The sequence below is a fragment of the Triplophysa rosa genome, linkage group LG18 (assembly GCF_024868665.1).
Source record: "Triplophysa rosa linkage group LG18, Trosa_1v2, whole genome shotgun sequence".
NCBI lineage: Eukaryota > Metazoa > Chordata > Actinopteri > Cypriniformes > Nemacheilidae > Triplophysa > Triplophysa rosa.
The window spans coordinates 18217926-18231542 of NC_079907.1; the positions used below are offsets into that span (position 1 = coordinate 18217926).

The following is a 13617-nucleotide window of genomic DNA, read 5'->3' on the forward strand; positions in this document are numbered from 1 at the left end:
GACGGCGAGTGGGATTTGACAAACTACCACCTGTTAGATCTGGGACGGCCACACCACTCCATCCGCTGTATGACTGTAGTGCATGACAAGGTCTGGTGCGGCTACAGGAACAAGATCTTTGTGGTTCAGCCCAAAGCAATGAAGATAGAGGTAAATATTCCTAGCGACAGCTGTTTTGAAATGAAATAGAAAGCAGTGCACAGTGTAGTTAACTGCTGTAACTTCATTTATGAAATGTTTTGGTATTTTATCTTCCACGTTTTTATGTCCCAATTCTCCTATGTAGAAATCCTTTGATGCCCACCCTCGTAAGGAGAGCCAGGTGAGACAGCTGGCATGGGATGGAGATGGCATCTGGGTATCTATCCGTCTGGACTCCACCCTCAGACTTTTCCATGCGCACACATTTCAGCATCTGCAGGATGTGGACATTGAGCCTTATGTCAGCAAGATGCTCGGTGAGGACACCGACTTCACTGTGTTGCTATAAATTCGCGCACTGCATTTCACATTTAAGTCACTGTATTTGTTACAGGCACCGGTAAGCTGGGCTTCTCTTTTGTGAGGATCACGGCCCTGATGGTGTCATGTAACCAATTGTGGGTCGGAACGGGAAATGGTGTCATCATCTCCATCCCCCTATCAGAATGTGCGTGAACCATGTGACACTCTTAGTGTCTCTAATCACAGTGTCACAATCACAATATTATTCATAATTTCATTTTATTTAATAGCTAATTATTTGTACAATTCCCCAAAATTGTTGGATAAACAGATCCTTTACTACTGTAATACTCGCAGATTATAGCCTTTCTCTTTCCTGCGACAGATTGCAAAGTTACAGCAGGGTCGCAAAACCGTCCTGGCAGCGCCATCCGTGTGTACGGCGATGAGAACAGTGATAAAGTCACCGCAGGCACCTTTGTGCCTTTCTGCTCCATGGCACATGCCCAGCTCTGTTTCCATGGACACAGAGACGCAGTCAAGTTCTTCACTGCTGTCCCAGGTACAACACCATCTGAATAATTGACCATAAGCCTCCAGCTGTCCACATGTTAGAGACAATAAGCAGCTTAAGCTTTTACATCTAGCCTTATGACATCTATTGCTGCTTGTATACTTTGTAAAAGCTTACTTTTATATTTGGTGTGTGTTGCAGGGCAAGTTATCCCATCTGCAGGGTCAGGGGGTGAAACTGGCACGGACAAGTCTTCAGAGTCACCAACACCTGAGCTGATGAAGTCGGTCCTGGTTATGAGCGGAGGGGAGGGTTACATTGACTTCAGGATGGGTGAGACTCACACTCACACACTTCCTTGTGTTCGTGTCTTCATACTGCTGAAAAGACGGATGACATTTGCTTTCTTTCCTTTTTATAGGAGATGAAGCGGGGGAAACGGAGGATTTGAATGAACCCACATTGAAGCTGCAGCCCTTCCTGGCCAAAGCTGAACGTAGTCACCTTATTGTGTGGCAGATTATGGTCAATGAGGAGTGACCTTCTTTTAAAGTCTCAGTCTTTCAAACATCCAAAAGAAGCTCACTTTCCTTCAAAATCTTCAATTTTTCCCTTGTGCTCATGTTTTGCTTCAAGATATTTTAATCATCGGCCTGTAGTATTTCTGTTTTTCAAATCGCTAAATGGTTATTATTTCACATTATGTGAAATTATTATATATATTATAGTACATTATGGTTATTATTTCAGTTATTTGTCTTCATTATAAGTGAATGTTACTGAAGATCTTTGCACATCGCATTTGGCAATACAAGCTGCTCTGTTGTGTCCTTGTTATCTTATGCGACTAGTTGCTGACGACAAATAATATTACTGATGGACAGTTTGGCAGGTTTTCAGTTTCAGTATTATTTTTTTTCCACCCTTAGATAGCACAAGTACAAGAGGAGCTAGAGGAGCTTTGCGTTTTGTGTAAATGAAACTGTGTTTGTTGATGGAAAGAAAAATGTGCACACACAAAGTGCTTTCTCATCCGTAAATCACTCCTGCGAGCGTAGATGCAATATCATTAATGTTCGGCAGACTTTTATATCTGTATGAATGTTACACGGTTACCAAAGGATACAGTCAAATGTTTTGATAGCCCGTTTTATGAACTCTAGATATAAAAGCGAAAGGTTTCGTCTAAATCATAGACACATTTCAATCCCTTGTTATGCGATTCTACAACAACCATGTTCCACTGTTCGAACCATCACTCTTTTGCTGTCTTTATTTTTACAACTAGAGCGGTTTTCAAAGGAAAGGTACTCCTTTGAGCTGTGTGTAGATAATCGTGCACAGACAAAAGCCTATTTTTATGACACTTTTGTACATTTGTCTTTTAGACTCTAATCTCCGATCGCAGGCCTCTGGCATCAGTCAGGCGCCATGCTGAATCTGCACTGTTCCACTTGCATTCGAGCTGAGCTGCACTGAAGGGTCAGTGCTTTGTTCGCAGTTATTTCTTCTCTCCAGGAGAGCAGAGATGACTTCATTTCGCAAACTAGCCATTTCAGTATTTATTTCTACGGACGAGCCTTTGCAGTTCCAAATGTAACTTTGTACATTGATTATAAATATATATAAAATTATGTTTATGAAATGTAGAGGGCTTGAGTTTGTTTTTTTAATGGGGATTGATGTATTGCAAATCACTTATTGGAGGATGATGGGTGGATCTTTAATAACTGACTACAGAAATGTACCTTTACTGAGCTATGCACTGTTTTTTTACTTGAGATCAGGGGTGTGTGTGTTTTGTGAGTCGATGAGTGTGTATGCTTGCATTTTAGAAGTGGATGCAACAGGTAGACGGCACTTTACCATAATCCCAAAATAGGTTTAGACACTTTCTGTGAGTGTGTTATCATCGTTCTCACCCTGTCTCTGTCAGATTGCCATGAAAGATTGTGTCCCTTATATGTTCATCCTTCATCTTAGTCCTATACTTTTAAACAATCCATTAAACTAACGGTTTTGGTCAACTTGATGTGTTTCTACTATTATTGTTTATATTACAGTAATTTACAAGGTGACCTACATTCAACAGTGATGCACTTTATTATACACTCTTTAACTAATTTAATAAGAAAAACAAATAAGAAACTGAAATAATGTTTAAACCAAGTAAATCTTCACATCATATGGTTTGTTTGGGAACATTACCATGCATTGTCCCTTTAAGACAGGGATTTTCAAACGAGGACCTCCAGAAGGTTTTAATGGGTCCCCAGAAAATTTCAGAGAATTAAAAAGACAAAGATAAAATTGCAAAAGTCTATTAAATATTATTTGTGTTTTATTTTATTCATATTCACATTTATTTCTAAGGTTTTATCTATACTTTCTTGTGACTTTTTATACATGCAACATAATGTGTAGCCAGGTGGGTAATATTATGTTGACTTTATAATACAACATACTATTTCTAAAACATTAAAATATTGCATTAAAATATAGATATGTATTTTAGAAAGAGGATCCCTCACAAAAGGTTCGTCTAATTTGGAGGTCTTTGTCATGATAAAGTTTGAAAACCCCTGACATAGTTGCTTATTTGAAACCTTAAAGGGATAGTTCACCCAAAGATAAAATTCTGTCACCATTTGAGCCAACTATGCCTTTGGGTCGCACTTTATAAACAAAATATCCCCTAGATATCATTTCTAGCATGTTAAAGAATAACATGCTTTTTAACCAAAACATTATAATTAATATATCAACAAAACTGACTGTTAAAAACGGCAATAAGTGTTTGGGCACATGTCAAAGTTTGTGGAACGTATACAGTATATTTGAATGGGATTTATATCTGTGGTTACTAATCCAGCACACCTGTGAACTACATCCAGATTGAAGACCAACTTCATACATCCACAAATCACCATAAGACCATTTACTATTATTGCTAAATGGTTGTTAGATGAAGTTAGTGCTGAGTAAATCTCTAGCATCAATTATTTATAGATGCCAAAATTCATATTTAATAGTGTAGCTCAAATGTTCAAATACTTTTTGAGCTAACTCCATTATAAAATACTTCAAAATGACAGTTTATTTATCATTTACTCAGCCCCATCTCATTTAAGTCCTGTATGACGTTTTTCTGCAGAACGCAAGTTGTTTGAAAGAATGCTTGTAACACGGATCCCCATTGACTTCCATTGTATGGACAAAAAACCACTGAGACATTTTTCAAATTATCTTCTTTTGTGTTCCACAGCAAAAAGAGTCATGCAGGTGTTGAACAACATGAGGGTGAATAAATGATGACATAATTTTTATTTTGGGTGAACTATCCCTTTAATGTTCATTAATGCTGTAGATGTGGTAATACTTGTCACAGGGGGGCGGTAGTGTGCTGCTACATTAGGCAACTGCCTTTGAAATGACATTCGCTCAGGGACCAGGTGGTCCTCCCCCTTCTCCGATTGGCTGCTGGATGGGTACACACAGTACATGTTCTGACATACCACACTATTGAACTTCTGAATCAGCATCCAAGCATTCAATAACAATGGGGGGAGTTCTGAATTTAAAGTTAAGGAGACTTTGTGTCCAACAGAGGAAGGCTTTAGCACATTGATATACAGAAAACCGAGACCGGATCCTAACCAAATATGATCTATTTAATATCTAATCCCATTTTAAATGTGTGACCTATTTAGTAACCTACTGTCTTTCTCCCAAAAGTAAAAGTTTAGCCAGAAATCACAGCAGTCCTCACAATGAGACACTTTCCTAGTAAGACATAACATGCCCAGGCAAAGACATTATCGGGTGAGAAGATAAAGGGTGGATGGTGGTTTTGAATGTGTGATGAGCTCCTAACAGAAAGAAACCTCTCTCTCTGTGTCTGTCTGTCCTCCACCTCCCTGTAATAGAACGGTTATGCCAGCGGCTCTTATGTAACTCCGCCAGCTGGTGAATCCAGGGAGGTTTCCCAGGGCTCAGGGACTGTCATATCCCAAAGCAGCCCAGACGCAGTGAGGACACCTGGGGCTGCTGCGTGCTCAAGTCTGCATGAGCTTCAAAGCTCTACATGAGGTGTGAGGAGTTTCTATATTTGGATAGTTTAGAGAAAGTCTGGTGGAACCGAATTGTTTACCCACCTAATCGACTTATAGGCAAGTTTATGGCTTTCATTCACATTCATTTAGCAGACGCTTTTATCCAGTGTGACTTACAAATCAAGGGGAGATTTGAACATTTTCAATGAGCTAGTGACTTTTCTGTAAAGCAGCAAATATGCAGAAGGTAGCGAATGTTTATAATATTATTTTAGAAGCTCTAACAGTATCAACCAAATAAGCCCTTGAGTTTTACGGTTCTTGTGACTTGGGAGATTTATACTGTATACTGATTCAATTTTCATAATTTGGATAAAACTTGCCAGAGAATTAAACTTTGCATAATAAAGATGGTGAAATTACATAATGCACCATTCCAAATGTTTTCCACCAGCTTTCTTTCACTAACTTGCCATTCATAAAACAAAAGTTGACCTTGAGAGATTGGGCATGCATGACTAACTTTGTCAACTGTAAGTTGCCTTTTAGTTTTCCCCAACTTTCAAGCAATGTCTTTCATTTTTATTTGCAATGTATTGAATTTGTCCCCAAAAAGCGAGTCTCTGGAAAATAACTGCATTGCTGATGCAAAATGTGTACACTGTAAAAAAACAACTATAGGATTTACTTAAAGTTTTGCACACAGTTTTTATAGTAAAATTTCCTTTTTTGTCAAGTTTTTGCACACAGTTTTTTAAAGTAAAACTTACAAAAAAAGACTGAAAAATTTACACCAAAAAAGTAAATCTACTAGTTGTTTTTTACAGTGTAGATGTACTTTTTTAAACATTGTAAATTTGATGTCTATGTGAACTGGAAGTAGTTATTGACTTCCATATTGTCTTTCCAAAAGATAAATATCTTTATATTTTAGAATGATTTAATTTCAAAAGAAAAATAGGGGCCGTGGGTTGTTTTTCCATTGCAAATTGATTCAATTAAAAAACGAGGGCTTGCAGAAATGAAACCTTCAGCAAACTTTTATGTGGATTTACTTGTACTCGACTTGTTCACCCCAATACTAGTAATGTGCAAAATAAATAGGATACATTTTTGTTTCACGGGGACCCACTGAAGTGCCTTGAAATGCGCAACTTTGATGTTTGACACAGGAAGTTAGGGAGGGACATTAAGAGGCTCCCCCCTTTTCAAAATAAAGTTGGAATTTTAAAAGAAGCTGAAGTCCAGGATGATTTCACACAAACCATTTATGCATATTGGTGGATGTGAGAGACTGTACATTTTAAATGATTGCATCTTCTAAATGCAAATTTTGTCAATATTTTGGAGTTTGCACTAGTTAAGATATCACATATTTATACTAAAAGACATTTTTTTTCTGTCACGTTTCTTTATATTTTCCACCTTTTACAAACTATTTAGTTTATTTAGTTCATAATCGTATATGACCATGGCATGACCTGAACCCGCATTATGATTATTGGACAGTGAAAGTTTGGATGCACAATAAGAACAGAGGGATTAGCTAAATGCAGTTTAAAAATGTTTTATTTGGAGTATATTCAAATCGCAGGTCAGCTACTGAAAAGTATTTCAACCACCCGATTACTGAAAAAATCTTTTCTCTGCCCAGAAATGTATTCATTGCAGTTTCAAACCAGCATATTGTAACAAAGCATAATGCAAATTCATTTTCATTTCCTTTGGCTCTTTATAAATATTTATGTTATCAAATCTCTTATCAGGATATTGCAGACAGCAACATATGCGTTTTTGGAGAACAGACATTGTACAGAGATTGATTTTGGTTGTCTGAGCAGTTGTGGAAAGACAATGCCATGTCTAACATCTGAGCTTTGAGACAGACCAGCTCGCTTCAATCCTGTAATGTGGTGTGAGTTCTCAACATTTGCTTGGATCTAAGAAGAGAGCAGGACGGACTCTTCGTCTGTACGGACAGAGATCTCCCGCTTACCTCTTTCAGACTTCTCATACATGCTCAAATAAAGAAGAGCCGGAATTAGACTGGCTCCAGCAGGAACACGCGTGAGGAAATTTTTACTATATTTGTCTCATATAGTTTTTAAAAGTTAATTTAATGTCATCTCCTGTAATGTGTTTATAGACACAGCCAGTTTGGAACTGAAACAGTAGTGTTTCATTTGTCCAGTGAACTGATCGAGTGCTGAAATATTGGGATTTGTAGAAGCCGCCATCTTGGCTCTGTGCCACCGACATCAGTGCTCCAGCAGGCATGATAGGAAAGCTTAATGAGGTAGTGTTATATCTGGAAACAGGATATAACACCCGCTGTATTCTGCCACCCTTCCTCCTACATCCACCGCCCCCTGTGGCTGTCCATCACTCTGTGACCGCTAAACAGATCTGCCCCCCCTTGCCTGGAAGTGCTTGAAATGGTCTGTCACACACAAGCAATGATCTTGTGCTCACATCACTGGCCAAAGATATCAGGGCACATCACAACTGATCTAAGCATCCATCCGACTATCTAAAGCAGTCTGCAGTTTTTCCATAACTATGATGTTTTTTTGAAATTGGAGATGTTTTAGTGAATGTTCACGATGCTCTTTTCCATACAGAGAAAGTGAATGGTGACCATGGCTCTCAAAGAAATTTTCAGTGAACGACTTCTGTTTTGGTCTGTCTCTTTCGTATAGCTTTAGATGACTTGAAATATGGCATCATAGTAAATGACGGTGACGACAAAATATGAATTTTTAGGTGAATTATTCTTTTAATCATTACTGTGCACATCTTCTCCATTAAAGGAACAAAATGTAAGATTTTTTGCATTTAAATATCCCTATAAATGAAGATGATTTGTATGTCCTGTCAGATTGATGTCCAAACAACAACAACAACTCCCATCATTCCATGCTCCACTGCATCATTAAGCTACATCTTTCTTATTGAAAATGACATATTATCCCTTTAAAGGTCCAATGTGTCATTTTTTGGAGGATCTATTGACAGAAATGCAATATAATTAATAATGTCTTCAGAGGTGTATGAAGACCTTACATAATGAAGCGTTATGTTTTTATTGCCTTAGAATGAGCTATTTCTATTTACATACACTGCGGGGTCCCCTGCATGGAACTCACCATGTTGTTTCTACAGGAGCCCTAAACGGACAAACTGCTTTACAGAGCACGTTTCGTAAATACGTTATCTCCTTCAGCAAAGAAGAGAAAACGACAACATCTTAGTTCTGTGTCAGCCACTAGTTGCAATTCACAACCTCACCGCTAGATGACACTAAATTTCATACACTGAACCTTTAAAAAGTTATCAGGCAACAGGAGAGTCATTTTGGGATTGAACAAATGAAGCTCTACGATTCTGCATGATTTCAACTTTGCTAATCTGGATCTGGCTACCTAAATCTGGACGTTTATGACCTGAGATCAAAAAAGTTGGCAAAGGTAACGCAATTATTCTTTTCCCCACAGGCTCTAAAAGTTCAGTAAAGTTTTCTCAGTGCTCCGAGTTGTATTTTGACAGCTGGAGTCCCGGCCTTCTCCAGAGCGAGATGGCCTCATTGGAGTTCAGTATGAAATGACTCAATAGCCTGTAGGATACCAGAGCACAGTCAGAATGAATTCACACGCTTTTCAAAACACACACACACGCACGCACGCACGCACGCACACACACACACACACACACACACACACACATAAACAAACAATTTGCTATACAGAGACCTAGCTGTGTCACGTTTTCTCCCCGGGACAGTTTCATTCACACTAGCATCTGTACCCTCAGGAACAGGACCCTGTGTGCACAAAGAAAATGTTCCTAATGCTGAACTGTACATTTAAAAATAGCAGCAGATAGCTTGAGGCAACACATTAAAGCATGGACAGGTCTAAAGGGTCAAGGTTTGACTGGTTAGCATGATCCTGTGGGCTTTTGACCATGCACATTTTTATGATGCCCATCAGCACTGTATGGACGTCAGTTTTCTGTGGCTTCAGAGGATAGATCATAAAAAAGATGAACGACGCACCTTCATTCACTTCCATTGTAGAAAAATAAAGCCAAAATGTCTGAGATATGGCTGCTGACATATTGCGCCGATGACATCATTTGGAGCCAGAGTCAGTAGTGAGCGTGATGTGGAGACATGGTATCAAGGTCCCGTCCATATTCCTCGATGACTCAGTCGCAAATGACGAAATCATGTTACCATGCCCTTTTATATAACATCTTATAACTAACTAAAACAAACAAACTTGAATATAAATTAACATGGTAATGACAGAAACCATCTTTGGCAAAATTATATTTGATGTGCAATTGGATTTTTTAGTTTGGCATGATTCCTGTTCATTTACATAAAGAAGGCGGGGTTTATGACATATACTGCAGCCAGCCACTAGGGGGCGATCAAATTAGTTTGGCTTCACTTTTCAGGACGTGTGAGACACACCTGCTTGAGAGTAATTAGTCACATTGCGTTTATGGCTTTGGTTGAGTGGTTAAAAGAACAATATTTAATTTTCGCAGCTTAAGGTCACAAAACAATAACGAAGACATAGCTTGATGATGCTGTGAAGCAACGTTGAATGAGTTTTGGGAGTATTCTTCAGCTCCACTGCTGATGGAAATCAATCCAACAAGACAAAAGTGAACAAAAAATAAAACACTATACTAATATTTTTTGGATATTTAAATGCATAAATCGTACATATTGTGCCTTTAAAAAATGTTGACAATGTTGCATTCCCATCTAGATTAATGAAAATGCATAGGACTAGCTATCTCCAGGTATTATAGACATCCTCGGCCAGGTGTCTAGTTTCTCAGTCGCAAAGCTTTTGTGCAGAAGGAGAATTTTGCCATTTGAAATATCTGTTGAAATAACTCTAACTTCATTGTTTTTGTCATCCTCTCATATGGGCTATCATTGGGATATCATTAGCAGAAGCTGCTATAGCTATTATCTTTTCTTGTGTCTTTGATGGATTTTGGACCCACTTTCTTTTACTAATAGGGGACATCATCGCGTAAGACATTCCATCAGTCTGTGTCCATCTGGAGCAATCTTTCAATTTTATCTGATGTGCTTAATGTAGCAGTTTCAGCATATTGAGTGATTGAAACCTGATGTAAACGTCTACTATTAAGAAGTTTATTTTCTGAAGCAAACTTACTTCTTGACTGTGTGGAAGGCATAGAGGTGTAAAGTACAAATACAAGTCCTATAAGTCTGAATATGTATATTTCTATGATCTGAAGTGATTTGGCTATGGCCTGTAGGGAGCACTGATGTGTTGTCAATAAAACACAAACAAACAAATGAATGCTCATGGAGTCTCCAGCATGCAGCTTTACTCAATTAACGCCTTGATGGTGGAGCTGGACCCATTTCCATCTCCCACGGTGAGACCAGCTGGAGCGGCTGGGATACGGGTACGTGAGGGAGAACAGAACCTTGAAAACATAATGCTTTAGCATAGTTACTTTTTTGCATGCACTCATCTGCGGAGTGAATATTGATCTAATGTCCATGCATGGCTGGGTATGTATCGATTTACAGTCTTTAACAATACAATAGATAGAGTTTTCAGGTTTTTTATTAACATAAAAGCACACGTCTCATCTTTCATAACCTGTTAAGCACATATGCGAATGAGCCTGGTGAACACAAACACAGTTTCTGTTCCAAAAACTAGTCAGCTACCTAGAAAGGTAGCATTTTAAGGCATCATGCTTTCAACACATGGTTTACCAAAAAGTAAGGCATCTTACAGTATGTTGTCACTTTAGATTTACATGACATAACATGCTCATGTATATACCATAATATACTACATTTACATTTTCAAAGAAATTAGACAACGTGATTACTTTTAAATATGGCAGCGGCTATTTGCACTAAGTGTAAATAGCAATATATGCTATTTACACTAAGTTTAAACAGCAATAGGTTCTGCTTACACTACGTGCAAATAGCAGCATTTCTTAGCAATATGCTATTTACACTAACCAAAAATAGCTGTATTTTTTTGGATTAAGTAAAAATAGTAGTTAGATGCTATTGGTACTTATAAATAGTGGCAGATAACGTTACTATTTGCACCTCAGTATTGTTGTGCATTAAACATTCCCCTCCCTGGGAGCAGAGGCGTGTTTATAACACAAAATTCACAAATTCCATCGAGGACACGATAGAAATCACTTACTTTTAACCTGGCGGACAATGGCAGATCGCCATATCTTGCCCTTCAGCAGGCAGTGCCCTAAGTGTGTGACATCACATGAAATCTATGGATTGCGTGTCTAGTCTCGGTGTGGAGTGCTATTTGTGTGTTGCATGGGGTTGCAACCTATGTTGAGTGTTCCATATCAGTCACTTATGTCTCATGATGGCTAGGATTTCGCCTTGGAAGGTAGTTCCCTCGATACAGATATGGAGCTAGTGTCACAAAAACATCTCACAACGTCAAGTCTCTTGAGATGCCATCCCTAAACATGGCAAAACATTAAAGTCATTAAATGGGAACTTTAAAGCTGACCGTGTGGAAAACAGTGTGGGAGTAATTATCTGTAAAAATAGCTGTGTGTGTGTGTGTACACGTGCTTGTCAGTGTGGACGGTTTGCACACTATTGCTGACCTTTCCCGATGGCAGGATCTTCTCCGTTTCACTGAAAATGGATGACGTTGATTTTCGTTTTAGTTCGCCAGCGATTTGGTCCTGCTTGCTGGATGAAATACAATAGCTCCTTGATAAACACACACATTTGTGAAAACGGACCGCCAAAACGGCTAAATTTGAGCTTGTACTAACATCTAATGTCAATATCTGATTTCTTTGGTCACGTCTGCTTTTTTCAAGGTCCCTGATGCTTCGTGTGGTACGAACCGCACGCCACAAGTGATATCTGCGAGAACAACATCAGTATTGATATCTCATCGGCATTATTAAAATCCGAGTCGTTTTTATGAGGTAAAAATCGAACCGAAAGTGCTTAGTCATGCTTCATCCTACAAAATGGTTGAAATGTCACACTGTTGGGGCTCACGTCACAATCCCTGTGTTATCAATATGATGTGACAAAGTACAGTTTTAAGCTGATTTATTGGTTTAGTCGTAGTTTACTATTGCAAATTATACAGGAACAAAGCATACAGAATCATTTCCACGTTGACAACCTGAATGAACAAAAAATATCTCGCCGGTTGCCGAAAGGTTCCCCGTACGTTTCCCTCACCCAGCGGGACATCTGATTGGCTGGCATGGGGCCAGGCCAGAAATAAATTGTTTGTCTTGGTCGAGTGTGCTTGACGTTTGAATCTGCTGAGCGCAGGAGCAATGTTCCTAGTGTCGTAGTTAGTATGTGAGGTAATGAGATCTTCCCTGCTCAGGTTCACGCTGACCTAATTCTGTCACCACTAAAGAACTTTTCCCATATCTTTGCAGGACACTATAACATATTATTTGGCGTTAAAACTAGAGGTAATAAAACTAGTCGTGTCGTCGGATGCCAAACATTTAATAACTGTTTCAGCACCTGATCTCAGGTTTCCTAGGAACCATCGTACCCAGCTGGTTGACTTCGGCAGCAAACAAACGTGCAAACAAATAAATTGAAACGAAGGATTCTAAACATCAGGTGAACTGCAGCCAAACGCACAGCTGTTGGTCCATGATATCCCTCCTTTGAAATATACATGAAAAAGTCATGCCAGATGAGTTAAACAGATGGTGTCATTTGTTTTAATTTTCCACCGCGTCAAGGCTATCACCTAAATTGTCTTTCAGGGTTTTTTAAAGCATCGGCTATTGTTGTCTGCTGCTAAGTTGTCCCAGAAATGACCCCTCGACCCCCGTGACACACCCCTTCAGACTGCTCTTCCAATCACACGTGTCATTTCCATGACAGTGGATGGCTGGCTAAAGTATCACTTGGAGATGGTCACCATGACAACATTAAAGGACACATGGCGGAATAATTTGACAGGTGGACGGTGTTGTAGGCACATCCTACATTCATTAATGTTTTTTCCGGAATGTTTAATAGAAACCTAATAATTCTTTGGTGTTTGCATTTAAATGCAGGAAAATCAGTTTGACTAATAATAACATAGCACAGCGTGATGCTGTTGGTCAGTCAGGAAAAAAATGTGATGTTCTGACCTTTTTTACTGATGCTTTACTGAAGCTGGAGGTGTAAGATATACTACCCAAACCTTCAAAACCATCAAGGCATTAATACTTGCATAATGCCTGTGTTTGATAAAGTAACAGATCCTATAAATGGAGTGGACAGAGTTATACAGCTGTTCGTTCCCTCTCCTTGGCTTCTTTCTGGTCATTTAGAGAAGAACAATTGTGTCCTGTGGATCTGACACCACTCCAAGGATCCGTGCCACCTCAGGCATGCAGAGCACTGCTGCCGTTCTGATAAAACTTTCATGAGGAGGAGGAACAATTTGGAACTCAGTTTCAGATTAATAAATGGAGAAGATCATACACATGCATTTCCAGTGTTTGTTTTGAGGCTTACCTTGTCTTTTAGGTCAAGTTTCTGTTTCACTCGACACCCGACTGGTC

The 13617-nt window shown here is 39.0% G+C and overlaps 1 protein-coding gene across 7 annotated transcripts in view; it reads left to right on the plus strand.

Annotated features, from left to right (window-relative positions):
- Window positions 1–2985, plus strand: part of spag9b (sperm associated antigen 9b) — a 58113-nt gene extending 55128 nt beyond the window's left edge. For all 7 annotated transcript variants that reach the window (XM_057357962.1, XM_057357963.1, XM_057357964.1 and 4 more), the window contains 6 exons: window positions 2–150; window positions 287–458; window positions 536–649; window positions 830–1006; window positions 1160–1291; window positions 1380–2985. In XM_057357962.1, the coding sequence (XP_057213945.1) occupies window positions 2–150; window positions 287–458; window positions 536–649; window positions 830–1006; window positions 1160–1291; window positions 1380–1498 (863 nt within the window). In that variant the 3' untranslated portion in view covers window positions 1499–2985. The remainder of the gene's footprint in view (window position 1; window positions 151–286; window positions 459–535; window positions 650–829; window positions 1007–1159; window positions 1292–1379) is intronic.
- Window positions 2986–13617: the final 10632 nt, after the last annotated feature.